Source organism: Chanodichthys erythropterus, chromosome 3 (assembly GCF_024489055.1).
Source record: "Chanodichthys erythropterus isolate Z2021 chromosome 3, ASM2448905v1, whole genome shotgun sequence".
Classification (NCBI taxonomy): domain Eukaryota; kingdom Metazoa; phylum Chordata; class Actinopteri; order Cypriniformes; family Xenocyprididae; genus Chanodichthys; species Chanodichthys erythropterus.
Window position 1 is genome coordinate 54,262,076 of NC_090223.1, and position 22,052 is coordinate 54,284,127.

At 38.2% G+C, this 22,052-nt stretch overlaps 1 protein-coding gene across 2 annotated transcripts; it reads left to right on the forward strand.

Moving 5' to 3' along the window:
- Positions 1–1,701: 1,701 nt before the first annotated feature.
- Positions 1,702–19,530, forward strand: LOC137017992 (zinc-alpha-2-glycoprotein-like). Of its 2 annotated transcripts, none has more exons than XM_067382813.1 (11): positions 1,702–1,880; positions 10,378–10,650; positions 10,736–11,032; positions 11,119–11,403; positions 13,037–13,165; positions 14,394–14,426; positions 15,332–15,406; positions 17,121–17,153; positions 18,202–18,273; positions 19,066–19,119; positions 19,206–19,530. In XM_067382813.1, the coding sequence occupies exons 1-10, from the start codon at positions 1,799–1,801 to the stop codon at positions 19,083–19,085; spliced, it is 1,299 nt and encodes a 432-aa protein (XP_067238914.1). In that variant the 5' UTR covers positions 1,702–1,798; the 3' UTR covers positions 19,086–19,119; positions 19,206–19,530. The 2 variants fall into 2 exon arrangements, with proteins under 2 accessions (XP_067238914.1, XP_067238915.1); XM_067382814.1 differs by lacking the exon at positions 1,702–1,880 and adding an exon at positions 3,206–3,382.
- The last annotated feature ends 2,522 nt before the right edge of the window (positions 19,531–22,052 follow it).

Below are 22,052 nucleotides of genomic sequence, written 5' to 3' on the forward strand. Positions count from 1 at the left end.
CGGATCAGAGGATGTCTTTATAAGTTAGAATAAATGGATCCCACATGAATACAATTATTCCACATGAATGCATTTATTATAGCTTATAAAACAGTTTCAGTTGTAATGTTGCCTACATTTATAAGACAAAAAAAAGTATTAGCCTACAGTTATTGTTGTCCATGCAGTTTGCTAAGTGTAACAAGCAAGCAGCGAACTGGAATGCTACTTATTGTAAGTATCATTAATAATGTTGTATTGATCATTTTACTCTGTCCCGTTGTTGTGTTTTTAACTCTAAAAATGGCATTGGCAAGACCATAAATAATACAACTTTTAAACTAAACATTCTTTGTAAAATTATGTTTGAACAATAAGTATAACATCTATTTATGAATATATTAGCCTAGTCCATTGTATCATATTTAATACGCAAATTTCTAGGGCCTTTAAATTATCAATATGACCAGAACTTTGCTGAAAAAAATCTTTTGTACACAATCTACTTCATTCCTTCTGTCCTGATTGATAGTTCATAATTTTTTTGTTTTATAAAGTATTGTATTTTTTGCTCATAAATTTTTAATGACTTTTTATAAAGTAAATGTAAGATAAACATTTACTGGACAGAAGCAATTTGATTATTCATATTCATTCATACACCATTTTTTAATGTTAAAAATTAAAACTTTTTACATTGTTTACATGTTAATGTAAAAGTCAAATATGACACAACATGTTTGGGGAAAATGTACTCGTTCTTCTTACAATTATCAGTTGTTATACTTGATTTGCCAAAAATTGCATATATGAGGTATAAAAGCCTGATGTATAAATATGATGCTCAAAAAAAAGCATACAAGTTTGCATGTATTTTTTTGAGTATCATTTCTCACACAATCTTTGTGGGGACTTTAGGCGTAGACAATGATTTTTGTACTGTACAAACTGCATCTATCCCCCAGGAAAAAAAGTATGATTATCAATCAGAGGACAGAAGGCATGAAGTAGATTGTGTACACCAGGATTTTCTGCAAAGTTTTGGCCATACTGATAAATTACAGGCCCTAGAAATATGCATATTAAATATTATACAGTAGGCTAATATATTCATAAATAGGCATTATGCTTATTGTTCAACAGAATTTTACAAAGAATGTTTGCTTTAAGTTATGAGAGAATAAATGTTTTTTAAAAAATTGGTTAATATGTAACACGCATTGCCAAACAAGCATTCTGTTTTCAGCTGATTTATACCCCCAAACTAGCGATGTATGTGGGATACAAACATTTACAGGCAGATTATGAAAAATGTAAAAAAATTCAATTCATAAAATGTCAACATTAATGTAATAAGCTAACACTCAACACGAACTTTTTAAACATGTAAGTCCCCTCCAAATATTGTAAATATGTGAAATATATCAACTTTTATCAGAAGGTGAGTAGATTTCCCACTACAGGTGGTCATATTGTTTTTAAATGCTGCCTGTGAGCTAAACGAAGAACGTGGGAACAAAGTCACCATATTTAAATATTCACATCAAACACCCTTTCAACATGAAACCAAGAAATGAGACCTAAACATTCCCTGACTCTCCCCACAAATGGCTGTGCACCTTTCATGGCTGTGTTGTTGATTTAGTAACATTGACTACATCTGCCCAGATACGGATGAAATTGTCGTTCTAGATTTTCTTATTGGTTAAAAAAATCATCCGCCATTTTCTACAGTCAGATTGTGTTGTTGGAAGTTCGTGAGTTCAGACGTCAGTAAACATCGGCAGAATTAGAAAGAATAATCAAGAGATTTTTAATCATGGGCTCGGGTGTCGCGACCAAGAGTTTTGCTCTGCTTAGTTTTTTGTTCCTCTGCGGGACTTCTCCTTCACTTCAAGCAGGTAAATGATTACATTTAGCTGCGTTTGTTAGAGAAAGAAAGTGAAAGTAACATTTTACGCTTCCTGGTGTAAAACGGCCTTGAAACGACAGAATTAAAATTTGATTACGTTTTAATTAATGACATTTTAAAGTGTATCTATATACTTATATAACTAAATATATGGGTTTTGTCAAATAAAAAAGCTTAACGTTACTATCCACAAATTTGACGTCGATCAACATGGCGGCCTTGTTATTTCTGATCATAACATCAATATAACGTCACAAAGATTAGCCACTTCAAATTATCAAAAGAAACAATCCTACTGTATATACTGACAGAATAACCCGAAAGTAGTAAATCTATATCAGATCCCGTTAGGATTGCTTTTTTGGGGGATTTTCACTAAAATGTTCCTCCTCGAATTATAGGTCTGTTTTTAAATAATAGATTTAGTCTGTTTTGGGGAGTCAGCTTCAGTACTTTTCATATCAGGGGCATATCTTTATTAATTGGTTATTAATAAATCGTTTTGTTTTTTTTTTATTTTATTTTACATAAAGATCAAAAGTACTTATAGACGTTTTGAAAAGTAGTGATAAACTGACCTCAGCTGAACACTGTTTTCTTTTTAGAGCTGCTTTACAGCAAGTGAACTCATACATCATTGAATCATTATTTTCCTGTTTATCCCTGTACAAGTTTAGGTGTAAAATGTTAGTTTAATTGCCCTTTAAAGGGACAGTGTTATTATTATTACTATCTTGAATATTCTATAAAACTATACTCTTGAACGTCTTATTCTTTAAGATATTTTTAATGTTAGACTAATTGTTTTTTTGTTGTTGTTTTTTTTTTACATTAGTTTATTCCTTATTTTATATATTTCACATAATACAATGCAGTGACCATTACAATCACTTTTCATGGTATCAAACGGATCAGAGTATGTCTTTATAAGTTAGAATAAATGGATCCAACATGAATACCATTATTCCACATTAATCCATTTATTCTAGCTTATAAAACAGTTTCACTTGTATTGTTGCCTACCTTTATAAGACAAAAAAATATTAGCCTACAGCTACTGTTGTCCATACAGTTTACTAAGTGTAACAGGCAAGCAACGAACTTTTAGGCTGGAGTGCTTAGTGTAAATATCATTAATAAATGTAATGTTTTATTGAACATTTAACTGTCTGTCCCGATGTTGTGATTTAATAATAATCAACCTAGGCTGTAGGCTACACCTTTAAGGGTTGTGTTGTTGATTTAGTAACATTGCTTGACTACATCTGCCCAGATACGGATTCTAGATTTTCTTATTGGTTAAAATTCATCCGCCATTTTCTACAGTCAGATTGTGTTGTTGGAAGTTCGTGAGTTCAGACGTCAGTAAACATCGGCAGAATTAGAAAGAATAATCAAGAGATTTTTAATCATGGGCTCGGGTGTCGCGACAAAGAGTTTTGCTCTGCTTAGTTTTTTTGTTCCTCTGCGGGACTTCTTCACTTCAAGCAGGTAAATGATTACATTTTGCTGCGTTTGTTAGAGAAAGAAATCGAAAGTAACATTTTACGCTTCCTGGTGTAAAGCGGCTTTGAAACGGCAGAATTTAAATTTGATTAGGGTAGAGTGGGGTAAAACGCCCCCCACCTGTTTTTCTCAAAATAAGCACTAGAGGTAGTCAATATACATTTTCACTGTTGCTATGCACTACGTTTGACAACGGGGATAAACAAATCTTCTTGGGGAAGCTGACACCAGCGACGTATTTGAAGAGAAGAGGATTAACATGGCAAGCGCTATAATTTTCAGATATTAGTAAACAAGTGTTTAAGAGAATATTGTTCTGCAGGATATCACAGTGATGTGTGATAGATGAATAGTGAAGTCTGTAGTTTGAGAGGATATGTTATTTATAAGGAATATAATTATATTTTAAAAATTAAACATTTTTTTTAAAAGTCGTAGCTTGTGGGGTAAAACGCCCCCTACGCTGAGGGATAAAACATAAATATACAAATTTATAAGTTTAATATTTATTTAGGGTTCCCTTTCGTGGGAACTATCGACGCTGCGTGACAACGCATTGGGAACCTTCTGCGTGATGTCGTCACTGAAGCACTCATGTATCTAACCAATCGCGTAGCGAGACGTCAGAGACGGGTGACGTCACGGACCAGGAAACTATAAAGCACACCCGGATGCAGAGCACGGTAGCTTCTGTGTCTTCAGCAAGCGCTCTATGTTATCGTGTGTCTTATTTGGTGTTGTTTGTCTTATTTCATATAAACAAGTCACGATATCTTTGTCTGAGGACAAGAGTATCTCACACCAATCCATATATATATATATATAAAAAAGACACGTATTATGGCGAGAAACAGCAGTTGAATGGGAGTTGAGTAAGCCTGGGCAGCTCTCGAGGGAGCCGTCTGTGTGCACTATAAAAAAAAAAAAAAAGAAACTCGCTCTCAGAATACTGTGTTCCAGTGTTCCCCGCGGATCGCGGAAAAGAAGCCATTCGTGGGGTTCACAAATGGATCTGACAGAGGGGTTAGAGACGGGCGTTGCCCTTTCTCTGCCCTTACCTGCCAGGTTCAGTGCCGTCTCCCAGGTGGAAGCACGCTCTGCGGTTTCTTCCCCGGGTTGAGGCACCGGTATTTCACATGCCAGCTCTGAGGAGGTGGATATTGTGATATCGATCTGAGGACTCGCCACCTCACACACATCGTGTTAGGGAGTGGAGCATGCACGTCAGTTCAAAAATAAAGCAGCTGACGGTTCATTCATAAAAATGTCCCGGAGGGGAAATGAACTAGCGGGAGTTTTTATCTCCACTCCTGTTGGCTTTATTCTCGAGGGAATAAAAGTCTAACACGAGGCTTAGATCTCGCGTTTGCCGAGGCAGCGCGTGGATTAAGCCTGCAATAAGGAATATATAGCTCGAATCTCGCGTTTGCCGAGGCAGCGCGTAGATTAAGTGTGCAACAAAAAATATACGGCTCGCTCGGATCTTGCGTTTGCCAAGGCTGCGCATAGATTGCGTGCACGTAGTATATATTGTATATAATGTTTATACATAATATATATATCTGGAGGGAACTGAGCAGACGGGAGTTTCCCTTTCTCTCTTTCCCTATAATACCTTGCAAACTATTACGAGCTATAATTCTCTTTGTATTCTAATATATTCAGCCTGTCATTTTTGACTGTTTTGGGCTGCATTTAATTTAAGGATTAAATTAAATATTGAATACATTAAATTCTGAGGAATTTAAAGGAAAAGGGTGTCACCACCCTTGCTCCCCCGCAGAAAGCTTGGGGACCGGGACAGGTGACACAGCTGGAGTCCTTGTGAAGTAGGACAGATCTGCGGACTGTTATTACCACCAAGAAGGCTTCAAAGAGGTCCTGACATCTGTGGGCCAGGATCCATGAGGGCAGCCCCCTCCGGAGGGGGTCCTGTGTTAGAATATCTGACACCCGTCCCCCTTTGGCGCCCTCAGGGGGCCGTTATGCTAACCCTGCCACCCAGTGTGCGTCAGGGCACAACGGTCTCCACCGACTCTCCGAGGAGAGCCGGTTATGACTTGATTCGTCTGTTTTCTGCCGGTGCGCCGCTCCAGAACGTTGAATCGAGTGCTCAAAAACACCAGAGGTCAGTCTCGAGAGACTGGTTCCCTTAGTAGATTTTATGGTAGAATGGAAACTTCTACCGAATATATCAAAATGGATGCTGCTCATCAGAGGGTTACAGGGTCTCGCCCGCCCAGATTCAATGGGGTCTTTCCCATAGTGATGACCCCCAAGCAGTCTCTGGTTATGGAACAAGAGGTTATGACACTCTTGCGAAATGGAGCTATAGAAAGGGTTCCTCCTCCCAGCAAGCTGTCAGGCTTCTACAGCCGCTACTTCATTGTTCCAAAGAAGGATGTGTCCTATCATAGATTTACATGTGTTAAATCACTCAATACGAAAGCTCAAATTCAAGATGCTTACACTTAAACAGATTATCCCACAGATCAGGTCCAAGGACTGGTTTGTGGCGATAGACCTGAGAGAGGCATACTTCCCATAGGAAGTTCCTCAGGTTTGCTTTCGGGGGCAAAGCTTACCAATACAGGGTTCTTCCTTTCGGCCTGTTATTATCACCCCGCACATTCACGAAGTGCGTGGATGCAGTGCTGGCTCCACTGAGACTCCAGGGCATCCGCGTACTGAATTACATAGAAAGTGATTCTAGCTCAATTAGAGCAACTAGCAGTTCAGCATCGAGATGCTGCTCTGTACCACATGAAAAGGCTCGGGCTGAGGCTCAATGCCAAAAAAAAAAAAAGTGTGCTAGTTCCGGCTCAGACTACCACTTATCTAGGTGTAGTTTGGGACTCCACCATGATGCAGGCACATTTGTTTCCTGCTCGTGTGAGTTCCATTCTCGCAGCCGTGAAAGGGGTGAAGTTAGGCCAGTCACTCACTGTAAAACAGTTCCAGAAACTGTTGGGTCTTATGGCAGCTGCGTCCAACGTCATACCTTTTTGGCCTTCTGCACATATGACTCTTACAGTGGTGACTCAGGACCAGGGGATTTTCTCCGAGGGGAAATCCTTTTCGCATGATCAAAAGTCGCGCGGCAATGCCTTCGTGCTCTGGCCATGTGGAAAGATCCCTGGTTCCTGTCCCAGGTACCCGTGCTGGGGATTTCTGGTCGTCATGTAATGCTTACGACAGATGCCTCCCTCACGGGCTGGGGGGCGATCATGAGTGGTCACTCAGCTCAGGGTCTATGGGAGGTCCTGGAAAGTGTCAGACAAGTTCTTGACACTTAAAACTATCTTTCTCCTGGCCGTCTCTTCTTTGAAGAGAATTGGTGATTTACAAGCGCTGTCAGCAGTTTGCACCTGGTATGGTGAAAGCCTTTCTGCATACCAGGCCGGCACATAAATCGGTTGGAGATGATGGTGGTGTTTCTAGCATTAAAACACTTTCTCCCAGACCAGAGAGGCCATCACGTGTTGGTCCGCACGGACAACACGGCAGTGGTCTTACATATAAACCACCAGGGGGGTCTGCGGTCTTGCCAACTTTACTACTTGGCCCGTCGGATCCTCCGATGGTCCCTAGGGAAGCTGCTCTCTCTGAAGCCAGCTTTCATCCTGGGGTATAAAGGGAGCAGACGCCCTGTCGAGGCAGGGGCCGAGGCCCGGGGAGTGGAGACTCCACCCAGAAGTGGTGGATCTCCTATGGAAAAATTTCGGTCGAGCGGAAGTCGACCTATTTGCTTTGGGAGAGTCAACCCAGTGACCACTCTGGTACTCCCGAACACATCCAGCACCTCTGGGTCTGGATACCATGGTACAGACGTGGCCGAAGCTACGTCTGTATGCATTTCCCCCGATCACCTTGCTCCCGGGAGTTCTGGAGAAAGTACACCGGGAAGGGGTCAGCCTAATACTGGTAGCCCCCTTCTGGCCAACCAGAGTATGGTTCTCGGACCTAGTGTCCTTACTAGACGGCTCCCCAATGGAGCTTTCCCTTAGACAGGACCTCCTGTCGCAAGCGGGCGGCTCGATAATACATCCCCGCCCAGAACTGTGGAAGCTATGGGCCTAGCCTCTGAGGGGGCCAGGCTCATAGATGCTGGTCTTCCAACCGAGGTTGTGGAGACCATCCTTAACTCCAGAGCTCCCGCCACGAGGAAGCTTTATTCCTATAAACGGAATTTATTTTCTGCTTGGTGCAGACAGAATAATATGGACTCTGTCCACCCTCCTATCAGCTTTGTGCTAAGATTTCTCCAAGAAAAATTATCGGAGGGCCTATCGCCTTCAACCTTGAAGGTTTACGTTGCGGCTATCTCAGCCTTTCATGCTTCTCTTGAGGGTGGCTTCTCGGTGGGTCGAGACCCCCTCGTTACTCACTTCCTCTGTGGCACACTGAGGTTGAGGCCAGCCTGGGACCTGGCTGTGGTATTACAAGGGTTAGCTGAGGCTCCCTTCGAACCACTCTCACTTTAAAACAGTTTCAGAGACTGTTGGGTCTGATGGCAGCTGCGTCCAACGTGATTACTATTGGCCTTCTGCACATGAGACCCTTACAGTGGTGGCACAGGACCAAGGGGTTTTCCCTGAGGGGAAACCCTTTTCGCATGATCGAAGTCACGCAGCGATGCCTTCGTGCTCGGGTCATGTGGAAAAAGCCTTGATTCCTGTCCCAGGGACCCATGCTGCCGCCACGAGGAAGTTGCATGCCTACAAATGGAATTTGTTTTCTACCTGGTGTAGAAACAATAATACGGACCCTGTCCTTTCTTCTATTAGCTGTGTGCTAAAATTCCTCCAGGAAAAATTCTCGGAGGGCCTATCTCACTCAACCTTGAAGGTTTACATTGTACCAATTTCAGCATAACATGCTCCTCTTGAGGGGAATATCTCGGAAGGTCGAGACCCCCTCGTCACATGCTTCCTCCATGGCACATTGAGGTTGAGGCCTCCAGTGCGCACAAGGGTTCCGGCCTGGGACTTGGCCGTGGTCTTACAGGGGTTAGCTGAGGCTCCCTTTGAACCACTAGAGGAGGTTCCTGAGAGGTTCCTCACTCTTAAAACAATTCTTTTTTTGGCTATCACTTCTCTGAAGCGGATAGGAGACTTACAAGCACTTTCTGTTGCTCCTTCTTTTCTTGAATTTGCTCCGGGAATGGTGAAAGCATTCCCGTATCCTAGACCGGGTTATGTCCCAAAGGTCCCTACCAATGTCCCAGGCCCCATTGTGCTTCAGGCCTTCTATCCTCCTCCATTTGAATCTGCGGATCAGGAAAAATTTAATCTGCTGTGCCCAGTAAGGGCTTTGGATGCTTATGTCCACAGAGCTGCCCTGTGGCGTAAGTCAGATCAATTGTTTGTCTGTTATTGGTCCCCTAAAAAAAGGCGGCCCAGCATCGAAGCAGAGAATGAGCAAGTGGGTGGTCGAGGCCATCTCACTTGCCTATGAAGCGGCCGGACAGCCTTCTCCTTTGAATGTTCGCGCCCATTCAACTAGGGGTATGGCGGCATCAAAAGCTTTGATGTCAGGAGTTTCCATGGGTGATATATGTGATGCAGCTGGATGGTCATACCAGCACACATTTATTAAGTATTATAACTTTGATATCGGCTCCACCCTAGGGTCCTCCGGGTTGTCAAGATAACTTTGACAAGTGTTTGAGCTACGGCTCAGTTGGGATTGCGTTCCCAATGCGTTGTCACGCAGCGTCGATAGTTCCCACGAAAGGGAACGTCTCGGGTTACAGATGTAACCCTGGTTCCCTGAGTAGGGAACGAGACCCCTGCACACTTGTGAGTGCTTGCTTCAGACTTATCCAGAAGCTACCGTGCTCTGCATCCGGGTGTGCTTTATAGTTTCCTGGTCCGTGACGTCACCCGTCTCTGACGTCTCGCTACGCGATTGGTTAGATACATGAGTGCTTCAGTGACGACATCACGCAGAAGGTTCCCAATGCGTTGTCACGCAGCGTCTCGTTCCCTACTCAGGGAACCAGGGTTACATCTGTAACCCGAGACGTTTTCTGTTTGTCTTGGTGATAGTGGTGAACAAATACATCAATTATCAAATGTTAAAAATTTGGATATGTTGGATATTCCTCAAATAAATATTAAAAATATTAAATATATAGGCCTATACATGTTGATACATTATTTGCCTTTTACTTTTAGAGATTAAAAACTAGTCTGTTCATTTTGCTGTTGATCTATGAAGCAAACTGGTTGGTAAAGAAAAGGGGGCATTTTACCCCACCCTGGGGGGCGTTTTACCCCACCGCTGGGGCAAAACGCCCCCTTTGTACAAAAATATTTTCAGTCAAAATACTAATTAATTATGAAGGCTGAGCAATTTTAATATTTGGTGAATAACTCCTGCCATAGTCACTCAAAACCAGGATGGCAATTCTAGTCACATTTATGTTTTGTTTCACTGTAATGTCACATTTTCCTTAAGGGGGGGCGTTTTCCCCCACTCTACCCTACGCTATAATTAATGAAATTTTAAAGTGTATCTATATAACGTTACTTATATAACTAAATGTATAACCTATGGATTTTGTCAAATAAAAAAGCTTAACGTTACTATCCACAAATTTGACGTCGATCAACATGGCGGCCTTTTCTGATCATAACATTGATATGTGTGACGTAAAGATTAGCCGCTTCAAATTATCAAAAGAAACAATCCTACTGTATATATACTGACAAAATAACCTGAAAGTAGTAAATCTATATCAGATCCCGTTAGGATTGCTTTTTGGGGATTTAGTCAATAACATTTTCCTCTGTTTTATATAACAATAGATTTAGTCTGTTTAGTTCTTTCTGTAACTGAAATGTGTTGAGAAATGTTTGTTCTGTGTGTGCCTCACCCACCTCATATATATTGCACTCTTCTTCAGAAACGTAGCTACCCCTTTTATCAAATACACTTATTTTATACATAGCTTATTGTATTATTTTGTATTGCAGAAAAACACTCCCTGTATTACATTTACACGGCCTTGTCCAAACCTGTCGAGCTGCCGGGCATCCATGAATTCACTGCTATGGGTCTGCTAGATGACAGACAGATTGACTATTATAATAGCAAGGAAAAGAGAAAGATTCCCACACAGCACTGGATGAAAGAGAAAATGCAGGAGGATTACTGGGAAAAAGGCACCCAGTCCAGAAAGAGCAAAGAACAGTGGTTTAATGTGAACGTCAACATTCTGATGAGCCGTATGAATGACAGTAATTCAGGTGAGCAGCAGTGATACATTTTAAAATGCATCTACATATAATTATCATATTATATTGTATACATTTTGTTTTCTGTCCTTTTCAGGTGTTCATGTACTTCAGTGGAGACATGGTTGTGAAGTTGAGGGAAGGGAGGGAAATGAACCGTTTTGGAAGTTTTCCAAAGGCATTGATGAGTACAGCTATGATGGTGAGAACTTCCTGTCTTTTGATGATAAGGATTCTCAGTGGGTTGCCCCTGTTGATGCCGCTCTTCCAACCAAGAGGAAATGGGATAATGTGCCCATCCTAAACCAGTACACCAAGGGCTACCTGGAGAAAGAGTGTGTGGACTGGCTCAACAAATTCAGAGAATATGGAGATGAGGAACTCAGAAATGGCTGTGAGTAAAAGTACAGTATTTGTATTTGTTGATTTTCTGCAGTTGTCAGATGGAACTAATTGATAAACTGATTTCTGTGTCCTCAGCTCCTCCAGATGTTCATGTGTTTGCAAAAAAGTCTACCAGTGACAAAACTAAGCTGAAACTCACCTGTCTGGCCACTGGCTTCTACCCCAAAGACGTCATGTTGATCATAAGGAAATATCGCACATCCCTGCCTGATAATGAGGTTGAATCCACAGGAGTCAGACCAAACCATGATGGAACCTTCCAGCTGAGGAAAAGTGTGGACATAAAGGAGGATGAAAAAGCTGAATATGAATGTTATGTGTCCCACAGTACTCTCAAAGAACCAATAAGCAAAAAATGGGGTAGGCAAAGCACAAGCATTTATTAAGTCATTAAATCAGGAGTGTTTCCTCTGAGGAATCAAGGGCATGATCTGTAAGTTTTTTAAAGAGCAATTAGCTTGGTGAGATTATAGGTAGATCTCTGTGTTTGTGATTATCATGACACCTGCAGAGTTTACTGAGAGCTACGGGTCTATGGAGGAGAAATTAGGCCAAGCAGAAACTCTCACAAAGCAAAAACAAACACTTGCGGTCCATAAATGTGTCTCTCATAGGATAGCACACACTATCTATAGAATAATTATGAGATACTGATGAGTCGTCAGTACACCATAATGTGACAAAAGTCACAACCTTTGACAGTGACACCACTGTTTCCCATACATTGATTTATTTGTGGTGTATATGACTTATGATGAACATAATCAAAGAAATATTAATAAATATCCTGACGCATCCGAGCTTGTACTCATTGACCCCATTCACTGCCATTATAAAGTTTGGATGCGTCAGGATATTTATTAATATTTTTCTTTGATTGTGTTCATCAGAAAGAAGAAAATCATATACACCTAGGATGGCTTGAGGATGAATAAAGCTTGGGGTAATTTTCATTTGAAAGTGAACTAATCCTTTATAAGCATTAAAAAAAGCTCACATGTTCATTTTTAATGTTAGACTAAAACATTAAAAATGCTAGACAAAACTAATTATGAAGTTTTCATTTTTTTTTCAGTGTATTTGTTTTACAATATATGAATATTACAGTCATGAATAATTATAACTATTATTATTATGCGTAATGTAGACTGAGACACTATATCACAACTAAAAGAGTGATATTCTGACTTTTTTCTTTGTTCGATATGGATTAGAGCTCTTAAAGGGTTAGTTCACCCAAAAATGAAAATTCTGTCATTAATTACTCACCCTCAAGTCCTTTGTTCATCTTTGGAACACAAATTAAGATATTTTTTGATGAAGTCTGAGGTGTTTCTGTCTCTCCAACGCACCACTCCAAGGTCCAAAAAAGGTAGGAAAAACATCATTAAAGTACCATTTTAAGAAGAGACGTGAGTGCTTTGCAAAAAAAAAAAAAAAAAAAAACAGACCACATTATTTAGAAAAAAAATATTATTAAAAATAATATTATTCAAAATTCATGCGTCTTGAAGCTCTTGTTAACGTGCGCTGCCGATCAATATTTTTGTAAGTAAAGTGGTGAATTATGTTTTTATGTTGTTTTTTGCACAAACAATGCACTTGCGTCACTTCATAAAATTGAGTTGGAGTCACATGGAGTACTTTAATGATGTTTTATCCTACCTTTCTGGAACTTGGAGTGGTAGATGTCCTGGAGAGACAGACATTTCTCAGACTTCATCAAAAATATATTGATTTGTTTTCCAAAGCTGAACGAATGTCTTAAAGATGTTGAAAGACACATGGATGAGTAATTAAAATTAACGGATGTAACACACTTGTTAAAATCTCAGAAAATGTAGTTTAGTGTTTTATGACCCCTTAAAATGACTTTAAAATGTCATTGTTAAAGGATTAACAATAGAATTGAATTTTAGTTTTCTAAATATATTAGACATTTATACTTCACATGCAATTGTCCAATTTGTTTTTTGTTTTTTTTTATTTGCAGATGGAAAATGCAAAGACTGCAATGAAAGCTCTTTTATGGTTATTGGAATTGCGATTGGAGTTGTACTTGGAATAGCTGCTGTTCTTGTGATTGGGATCTGTGTTTACCTTTTTAAGATTAAAAAAAATGGTGAGTATTACGACACAAATACAGATTCTGGGCACAATCTTTTGAATTCTTAAATAAAGTTGCTTTAACTTACAACATTTACTGCTTCAGAGAAAGAGAGAGAGAGAGAGAATAAAAACTATTGTTTCACTTTGGGGTAAGCAGTATGTCCAAAATCTTGAAATTGTCCATTGAAATTTTATATTATATGTGGTTAAGCTGCAAACACCGAACCACTTTTAACTATGTGGTCTGGACTTCACTTGTTTACCTCTGAGAGCAATTCATGTAGTTCCGTCCGTGGTAGAAGCATAGATTCTTTTTGGTATGAATTGTGGACTTAAATTGATTATGCTCTTGTGCAAAATAAGCAAGCCATGATACAGTACAATCAGTCTTTCATTCCATTTATATATACAAATTTCATTCATTGTCTTTTACTTTGTCAAGAGAATGAAAGTGTAGCTTTTGAACAGTTTATGTGCAAATGTGCTTTAGTACCTGATTAACTGGTAGAAATTTGTTTACCGGTAGATTTTTACTATCGTTTCTCTATCGCAGTTACACTCACGTGGCATTTCTGTGCTTCGTGGCCACGAAAGCTTAATGTTTGCATCTGTTTTTAAGCATTGCAGTTTAAAAACAAGTTATTTTAAATCACTGAAGCACAATAGAAGCAAAAGACAACTCATTTCAGCATATGTGCGCGCTCTGAGAGACTAATTCCCAGCGATGTCTGAGAGACGTGCGACATGACGGTGCTCATAGAGCGCATGAGGGTGAAACCGAGTGCTTTTTGCTGCCTAATTGGGCTTGAACGGTTAAAGACAAGGCTTGAGTATTATGGATCAGAGCAGTCAGTCTTAAAGGGACAGCATCCAAATATACCTGCTGTCATTATTAATGCTAATCAACCAGAAACTCAAGACAGAAACACAGGGCAATATATACCAGAGCAAACGAGCAACCAAACAAGACACAGATGAAGAACATAATCAGTAACCTGGGGCGGATCTACCGGAGTGGCACAGGGTGGCAACTGACACCCTAAGAAAAATCCTTATCACCCCAGATGATGTCACTATAAAATCTAAATGTTAGCAGTGTTTTCTGTAACTCATTTTAGTAGAAAAATATATAAACTATATGTTGTCATCAGATGTACATAGACTGTAGGAATAAATGTAGCTTAATTAATTATCTCTCTGTGTTTATATCTTTTTTGTTTCCTCTTTGGATTTCCCAATAGGAAATAACAGCAATGGACATGTCCCCAATGGAGGTGAGCAGTCAACAGCACAGGTGCAGCAGAAAAATCTGCTGATGTTTTCTAAAGTAATGTGCTTTAAGTGTTGTGTAGCAACTCATAATGTAAAAACACAGCAACATGTAATAATGGCACGCAATTTAATAAGTATTACATTCTTAATATAATAAAATATTTCGAATGTAATAATTTTAGTTTTGAAATGTAATCATTTTTAGTTACTGGAGCTTAAATTAATAAGGATTTTTAAATTGTGGGAAATTTAATACATTATGAACTCACCAAAAATAATGTCATATTGTAGTAGTTTCTATACCAAAACATTAGTATTCTTTTTAGGGATAACAAACATAGATGCATTTTTAACAAAAAATATTGCATGAACTAGGGGTGCTCCGATGATTGTCTACCGTTCACTATCGGCCAATAATCGCTTGGGGAATTTTGACGACGGTTTCTATAAAGGCCGATCTCATAAACCAATCTCATGCTGACGATGCGTGTCTACCATGAGATTACCTGATAATTTACTCACCCCCATGTCATCCAAGATGTTCATGTCTTTCTTTCTTCAGTCGAAAAGAAATTATGGTTTTTGAGGAAAACATTCTAGTGACTTCAGTGGATGGTCCTACTGCTGGATTCCCTAATGTTTTTGATGGGCTTCAAACTGGCCAAATTATCTGACACAAATGGGATAGATTGCTGCTTAAAATACATAGTGAATATATTTTGACAGGGAATGTTTAACAGACTCTGTGAGTATTAAGACACAAATACAGATTCTGGGCACAATCTTTTTAATTCTTAAATAAAGTTGCTTTAACTGTCAACATTGACAGAACTGCTTCAGTGAAAGAGAGAGTAAAAAACTATTGTTTCACTTTGGGGTCTAAAATTTCACCTGTTTATATCTGTAGGCACCCTGACACAACAGAATAATACAAATGGAGTTGCAAATGGTGCTAATGGAACATACCAAAACCTTCTCCCAGGTAAGCTGTTTCAGATGGGACTCAAGTGGAGTGAATCTATATTTCCCTTTAGATAAGTGTTATGGAATGTTCACACATACAGTACAACAGTTTTATCACTAGAGGTCCTGTAGTGGAAGGTCCTACTGCTGGATTCCCTAATGTTTTTGATGAGCAGCACATTGGCCAAATTCTCAGACACAAATGGGATAGATTGCTGCTTGAAATACAGTGATTATATTTTGACAGGGAATGTTTTTTGCCACTAATAATTAACATTCTGGTGTGTGGTTCCCAAAGCATTGTTAGCCGTTGCAGGATAAGATAATGCAAGGATTTGGTGTTTCCCAAAACCATAGTTTCAACAAACATTTGCAAACAGCATCACAAAGATGTGTGGTTGGAACTACAGATCTCAACCCATAGTAGAAGCATAGATTCTTTTTAGTATGATATATGGACTTAAATAGATCGTGCTCTTGTGCAAAATAAGCAAGCAAAGATACAGTAAAATCAATCTTTCATTCCATTTATATATACGAATTTCATTCAATGTCTTTTAGTTTATCAAGAGAACGAAAGTGCAGCTTTTGAACAGTTTATGTGCAAATGTGCTTTAGTACCTCGTAGGGGTGGGCTATATACCGACAGACACGATTAACTGGTAGAAACTTGTTTACCGGTAGATTTTTTACTATCGTCTCTATCGCAGTTACGCTCAAATGGCGTTGCTGTGCTTCGTGGCCACGAAAGCTTAAAAGGATAGTTCACCCAAAAATGAAAATTCTGTCATCATTTACTCACCCTCAAGCTATTCCAAACCTGTATTAGTTTCTTTCTTCTGATGAACATAAAGGAAGATATTTTGAAGATTACAGGAAACTGAACAGTTCTGAGGCACCATTGACTTCCATAGTATTTTTTTTTCCTACTATGGAAGTCAATGGTGCCCCAAAGCAGCCTGGTTACAAACGTTCTTCCAAATATCTTCCTTTGTGTTCAGCAGAAGAAAGAAACTCATACAGGTTTGGAATAACTTGAGGGTGAATAAATGATGACAGAATTTTCATTTTTGGGTGAACTACCCCTTTAATGTTTGCATCTGTTTTTAAGCATTGCAGTTTAAAAACAAGTTATTTTAAATCACTGAAGCACAATAGAAGCAAAAGACAACTCATTTCAGCATATGTGCGCGCTCTGAGAGACTAATTCCCAGCGATGTCTGAGAGACGTGCGACATGACGGTGCTCATAGAGCGCATGAGGGTGAAACCGAGTGCTTTTTGCTGCCTAATTGGGCTTGAACAGTTAAAGACAAGGCTTGAGTATTATGGATCAGAGCAGTCAGTCTTAAAGGGACAGCATCCAAATATACCTGCTGTCATTATTAATGCTAATCAACCAGAAACTCAAGACAGAAACACAGGGCAATATATACCAGAGCAAACGAGCAACCAAACAAGACACAGATGAAGAACATAATCAGTAACCTGGGGCGGATCTACCGGAGTGGCACAGGGTGGCAGCTGACACCCTAAGAAAAATCCTTATCACCCCAGATGATGTCACTATAAAATCTAAATGTTAGCAGTGTTTTCTGTAACTCATTTTAGTAGATAAATATATAAACTATATGTTGTCATCAGATGTACATAGACTGTAGGAATAAATGTAGCTTAATTAATTATCTCTCTGTGTTTATATCTTTTTTGTTTCCTCTTTGGATTTCCCAATAGGAAATAACAGCAATGGACATGTCCCCAATGGAGGTGAGCAGTCAACAGCACAGGTGCAGCAGAAAAATCTGCTGATGTTTTCTAAAGTAATGTGCTTTAAGTGTTGTGTAGCAACTCATAATGTAAAAACACAGCAACATGTAATAATGGCACGCAATTTAATAAGTATTACATTCTTAATATAATAAAATATTTCGAATGTAATAATTTTAGTTTTGAAATTTAATCATTTTTAGTTACTGGAGCTTAAATTAATAAGGATTTTTAAATTGTGGGAAATTTAATACATTATGAACTCACCAAAAATAATGTCATATTGTAGTAGTTTCTATACCAAAACATTAGTATTCTTTTTAGAGATAACAAACATAGATGCATTTTTAACAAAAAATATTGCATGAACTAGGGGTGCTCCGATGATTGTCTACCGTTCACTATCGGCCAATAATCGCTTGGGGAATTTTGACGACGGTTTCTATAAAGGCCGATCTCATAAACCAATCTCATGCTGACGATGCGTGTCTACCATGAGATTACCTGATAATTTACTCACCCCCATGTCATCCAAGATGTTCATGTCTTTCTTTCTTCAGTCGAAAAGAAATTATGGTTTTTGAGGAAAACATTCTAGTGACTTCAGTGGATGGTCCTACTGCTGGATTCCCTGATGTTTTTGATGGGCTTCAAATTGGCCAAATTATCTGACACAAATGGGATAGATTGCTGCTTAAAATACATAGTGAATATATTTTGACAGGGAATGTTTAACAGACTCTGTGAGTATTACGACACAAATACAGATTCTGGGCACAATCTTTTTAATTCTTAAATAAAGTTGCTTTAACTGTCAACATTGACAGAACTGCTTCAGTGAAAGAGAGAGTAAAAAACTATTGTTTCACTTTGGGGTGATCAGTATGTCCAAAATCTTGAAATTGTCCATTGAAATTTTATATTAATGTGGTTAAGCTGCAAACACTGAACCACTTAATTATGTGGTCTGGACTTCACTTGTTTACCTCTGACACAATTCATGTAGATTGTAACTGTATTTTTGTATTTTATTTGTAATCTTCTCCAGTTTGCACACAACCGATTCAAACAAATGGAGTAGCAAATGGTGATAATGGAGCAGAGGAAAAGCTTCTCGCAGGTAAGCTGTGTTAGATGGGACTCAAGTGGAGTGAATCTATATTTCCCTTTAGACAAGTGTTATGGGGTGTTCTCACATACAGTACAGCAGTTTTATCACTAGAGGTCCTGTAGTGGATGGTCCTACTGCTGGATTCCCTAATGTTTTTGATGAGCAGCACATTGGCTGACTTCAGTGGCTACCAGTGGGTTGAAGGTCCAAACTGAAAGTTTCAATGCAGCTTCAAAGGGCTCTACACGATCCTAGATGAGGAATAAGGCTCTTATCTATCCAAACGATTGGTCATTTTGTAAAAAATATATATTCACTTTATCCATGATTACAAAATAAAATAAAAATAATATAAGATTTTGTTTTGAGAAAATTACATTATGAGCATTTATTACATTATTATAATTACATGTCAAATAATAATAATGCAATTATTACATTCTGATGCCACAGCAGTGGTTCATTTGTGGCAACACTGCACAAATGTGTTGCAGAAAACAATGTTTTCTTGCTGTAGTTTGGCGAGTTTCAACAGAGATACTCAAAAAAGATTCTTAGTACAATGACTATACGAATTTTGAATCAAAGTATGTAAATATGATTGATTATACAGTTTATTTATATTAAAGGTTAATTGTAAAATATTAATAAAATATACAGTCACAAACCTGTAAGTAGTTTGAGATTACACTCTTATCTTTTATATTTTGGCTTTCATCAAGATTTGCTTAAAATGTTGTCATGTCAATTGCAATTGCAAGTAAATTTTTCTCATAGGTAACAATTTCCCTCTTATTACAGAAATCAACGGAGCTGTCTAATGGAGGATGCTGTCCAAAGCAGAAATAACATGATGTACGTATGCCAAAATTACGCTCAAATTTTTAATCTTATAATGACTTTTTTTGTGATATTTATTACTGTTTCTTTTTGTGCCACAGAAATTACCTGAGGATAAGGATCTCACATCTATGCTCACTTCTATTTTTGTAATCAAATCAACTTTTCCAGAGTATGAGATCAATTTAGCTGATATGGAAGGGGTTTTATTACATTGATGCATTGTTTGATTACATTTAATGTGAATTACATTGCATTCAAGGCATACGTTTCATCAGTACATCCATGAAATGAACCTATCGCTAGCAATTGCTCTATGGTGGGGGTGTCAAACATATGGCCCACAAAGGTGTCCAATGATTTGAACTACAATATTAAAAAAAAAGAGAGATGCACTAGTACACTTTTTTTTTTAGGTTTAATTTTCTCAATCTTTACTTTGGGTTTACAAACAAAGTGCTTTGTAACAATTTCCCAAAATGTAATTTATGTGGAAAATTTATGAAGTCTGAAAATGTCGTTAACACAGGCACGCACTGAACACGGACACCGAGAAAATACTGCACCATTGCACAAGCTCACTGTTCGCAAAATATAGGAAGAATAATATAAATATTAAATTGGGGTTGATATGAATGTATCTCTGAAGGGAACTGTCTTTAGAAATGTTTTAATAGCTTTTTCTCTTACCTCTGTATAAAGTTGCCTATTCATAAACGCAGCACTGCTTTGTGTATAGCTGTAATGGAAATCACTTAAGCACCACCTACTGTCAGAGAGTGAATTTTCATTTTCATTCAGTCCTGCTGATTTTATTTTGTGCAGGTGTCTTATGTAGCATAATTTCACAAAGCTGAAGTCAGACCATGCTGTTTTTGCTGTTAATCTTAAAATTATACAATAATTTAAATTAAAAACATGCTCATGTTCATAACATCTTTGTTGGGATTGAAATAAAAATCCAGTGTTTGCCTCTAATATCAAAAAGCTACACATTTTTTGAACAAATAAATTTGCTTTTTTAAAAAAAAATTGGAATTGGCCAAGAAAAATCTTAAATAGGTGCATCACTAATAATTTTTTTTTTTTTTTAAAAAAAGCATTATTGTAACTGTAAAAGAAGCAGTGTACTAGTTTTTTTGCAACTTAATTTGTTGTTTATATGGTTAATATTAATGCAACTATCAGCGCACTTTTATTATTATTATTATTATTATTATTATTAATTTAGCCTGCATATGGTTATTTTTTTCAATCCGGCCCTCAACCTAAAATGAGTTTGACACCACTGCTCTCGGGTTTAAGCTACATGCTTTTTTAGGACGAATGAATTATGAAATATGAATTTGTCAAAATAAGTGTGTTGTACATATGCTTTGAAAAGTGATGTTAAATTGTTATCTTAATTTACCACTGTGGGTGTCTAATAATCGTTTGGTGGCAGATTTGAATTTGTTGATTATAGAAACGTTTTATTTTTCCTCCTCTATTTGTAGCTTTTTATTCAGTCTTGTTCTTATTAAGCCATATGTAAAAGCAATATTTTAAAAGATGTTTCAAAAATCTTTCTAACAGTTTCTGGGGTTTTTTTTTTTTTTTTTTTGAGCTCAGTTTTCTGTTTGTTCACATGTTTCTTCCTGTATATTATATAAAACTGATATTAAACTTTTTTTAACTTAAGTTCCCACATTTTGTCACCTGTTTCACCCCTGATAAGCATCTAACTGTCCAGAAGTGTTAGCTTAAGTCTTAAGTGTTTTGCTAGAACATCTTGCACAGATAATTTTCTTCCAAGTTAGACAAGTTAGTACAAACACAAGAGGATTCACACACTCCAGCTGCCAGTGGTTCACCTGGGCCTTATTTATTGAGACTACAAGAAAATTGACACAAATCACATCAGCTTGCAGACAACAGAAATAAGTCAATAGGCTTGTCTGTATCAAAGTACAGCGAGAGCAATTGGAGAGCATAGGACTCCTTATGCTTTTGAATCGCTCTCGTTTTTGTTTAAAGTTTTTGTTTAAACATTGCTGCTGGCTAACACATAACTTCCAAGTACAACGGGATGGGTGAACACAAGCACACAGGCATGAAATGGCTGAGACAGGATAACTGCTAATTACCAAACGGTTGTCAATCAATCAAGCATCATCCAAAAACACATTTTATTTAGTTTAGGATTTAAGATGGTATAATCATGTTTGCAATTATATTAAAATCAAAGAAACAACTGTCGTGGAAATTCCCAATACAAATCTGACTTCACCACTGACAATTTAAACAACTCCTAGTTGTTAATATAATACAGTATCTCGAGGTAATTCCCTGAATTCCTGAATACTTACAATCCAATACAATACTTCCCTGATGGCGTCCCGTCAAGAAGCTACTATCACTACCTCAATCACACTTGGTTGTTACTTTTGTTGTCTTTTGAGCGTAGGATCTTCTATCTCTTAGCTGTGCAGCATATACCTGACATGAATTTCAAGTTGCTCTTTGTAGAAATTAAGTTTTATTTACGGCCGGGAGATCACTGGTCACAACAACCAAGTGACCACAGACCATGATTCTGTTCATGGTGTATAACCATTCAATGAGTGTTTGGCTCACTAGCCAAACTGAAACTCCTTCTGTCTGATCCAGAGCAACACTGTATGAAAGAAAACATATGAAAGTTTTTATGTCTACCTTAAAAGGATTGAACAATACATTGTTACTTTTTATACCACTGTAGTGGATGCACACAAGTGAACTTATGGCTTGCTATTGTGAACTTCAGTTATAACATTGTTTAAAAGTTAATATTGAATAGTGCTATGGCAGACTGGAACAGAATGGATGTCAGTGTGAACATCTGCATCAAAATGATGGATCCAGTGAAATATGTCAGAAAAAGGCAGCTCTCTTGGAGGAGGTGGAGCCTCAAACGTGTGTCCTAAGGC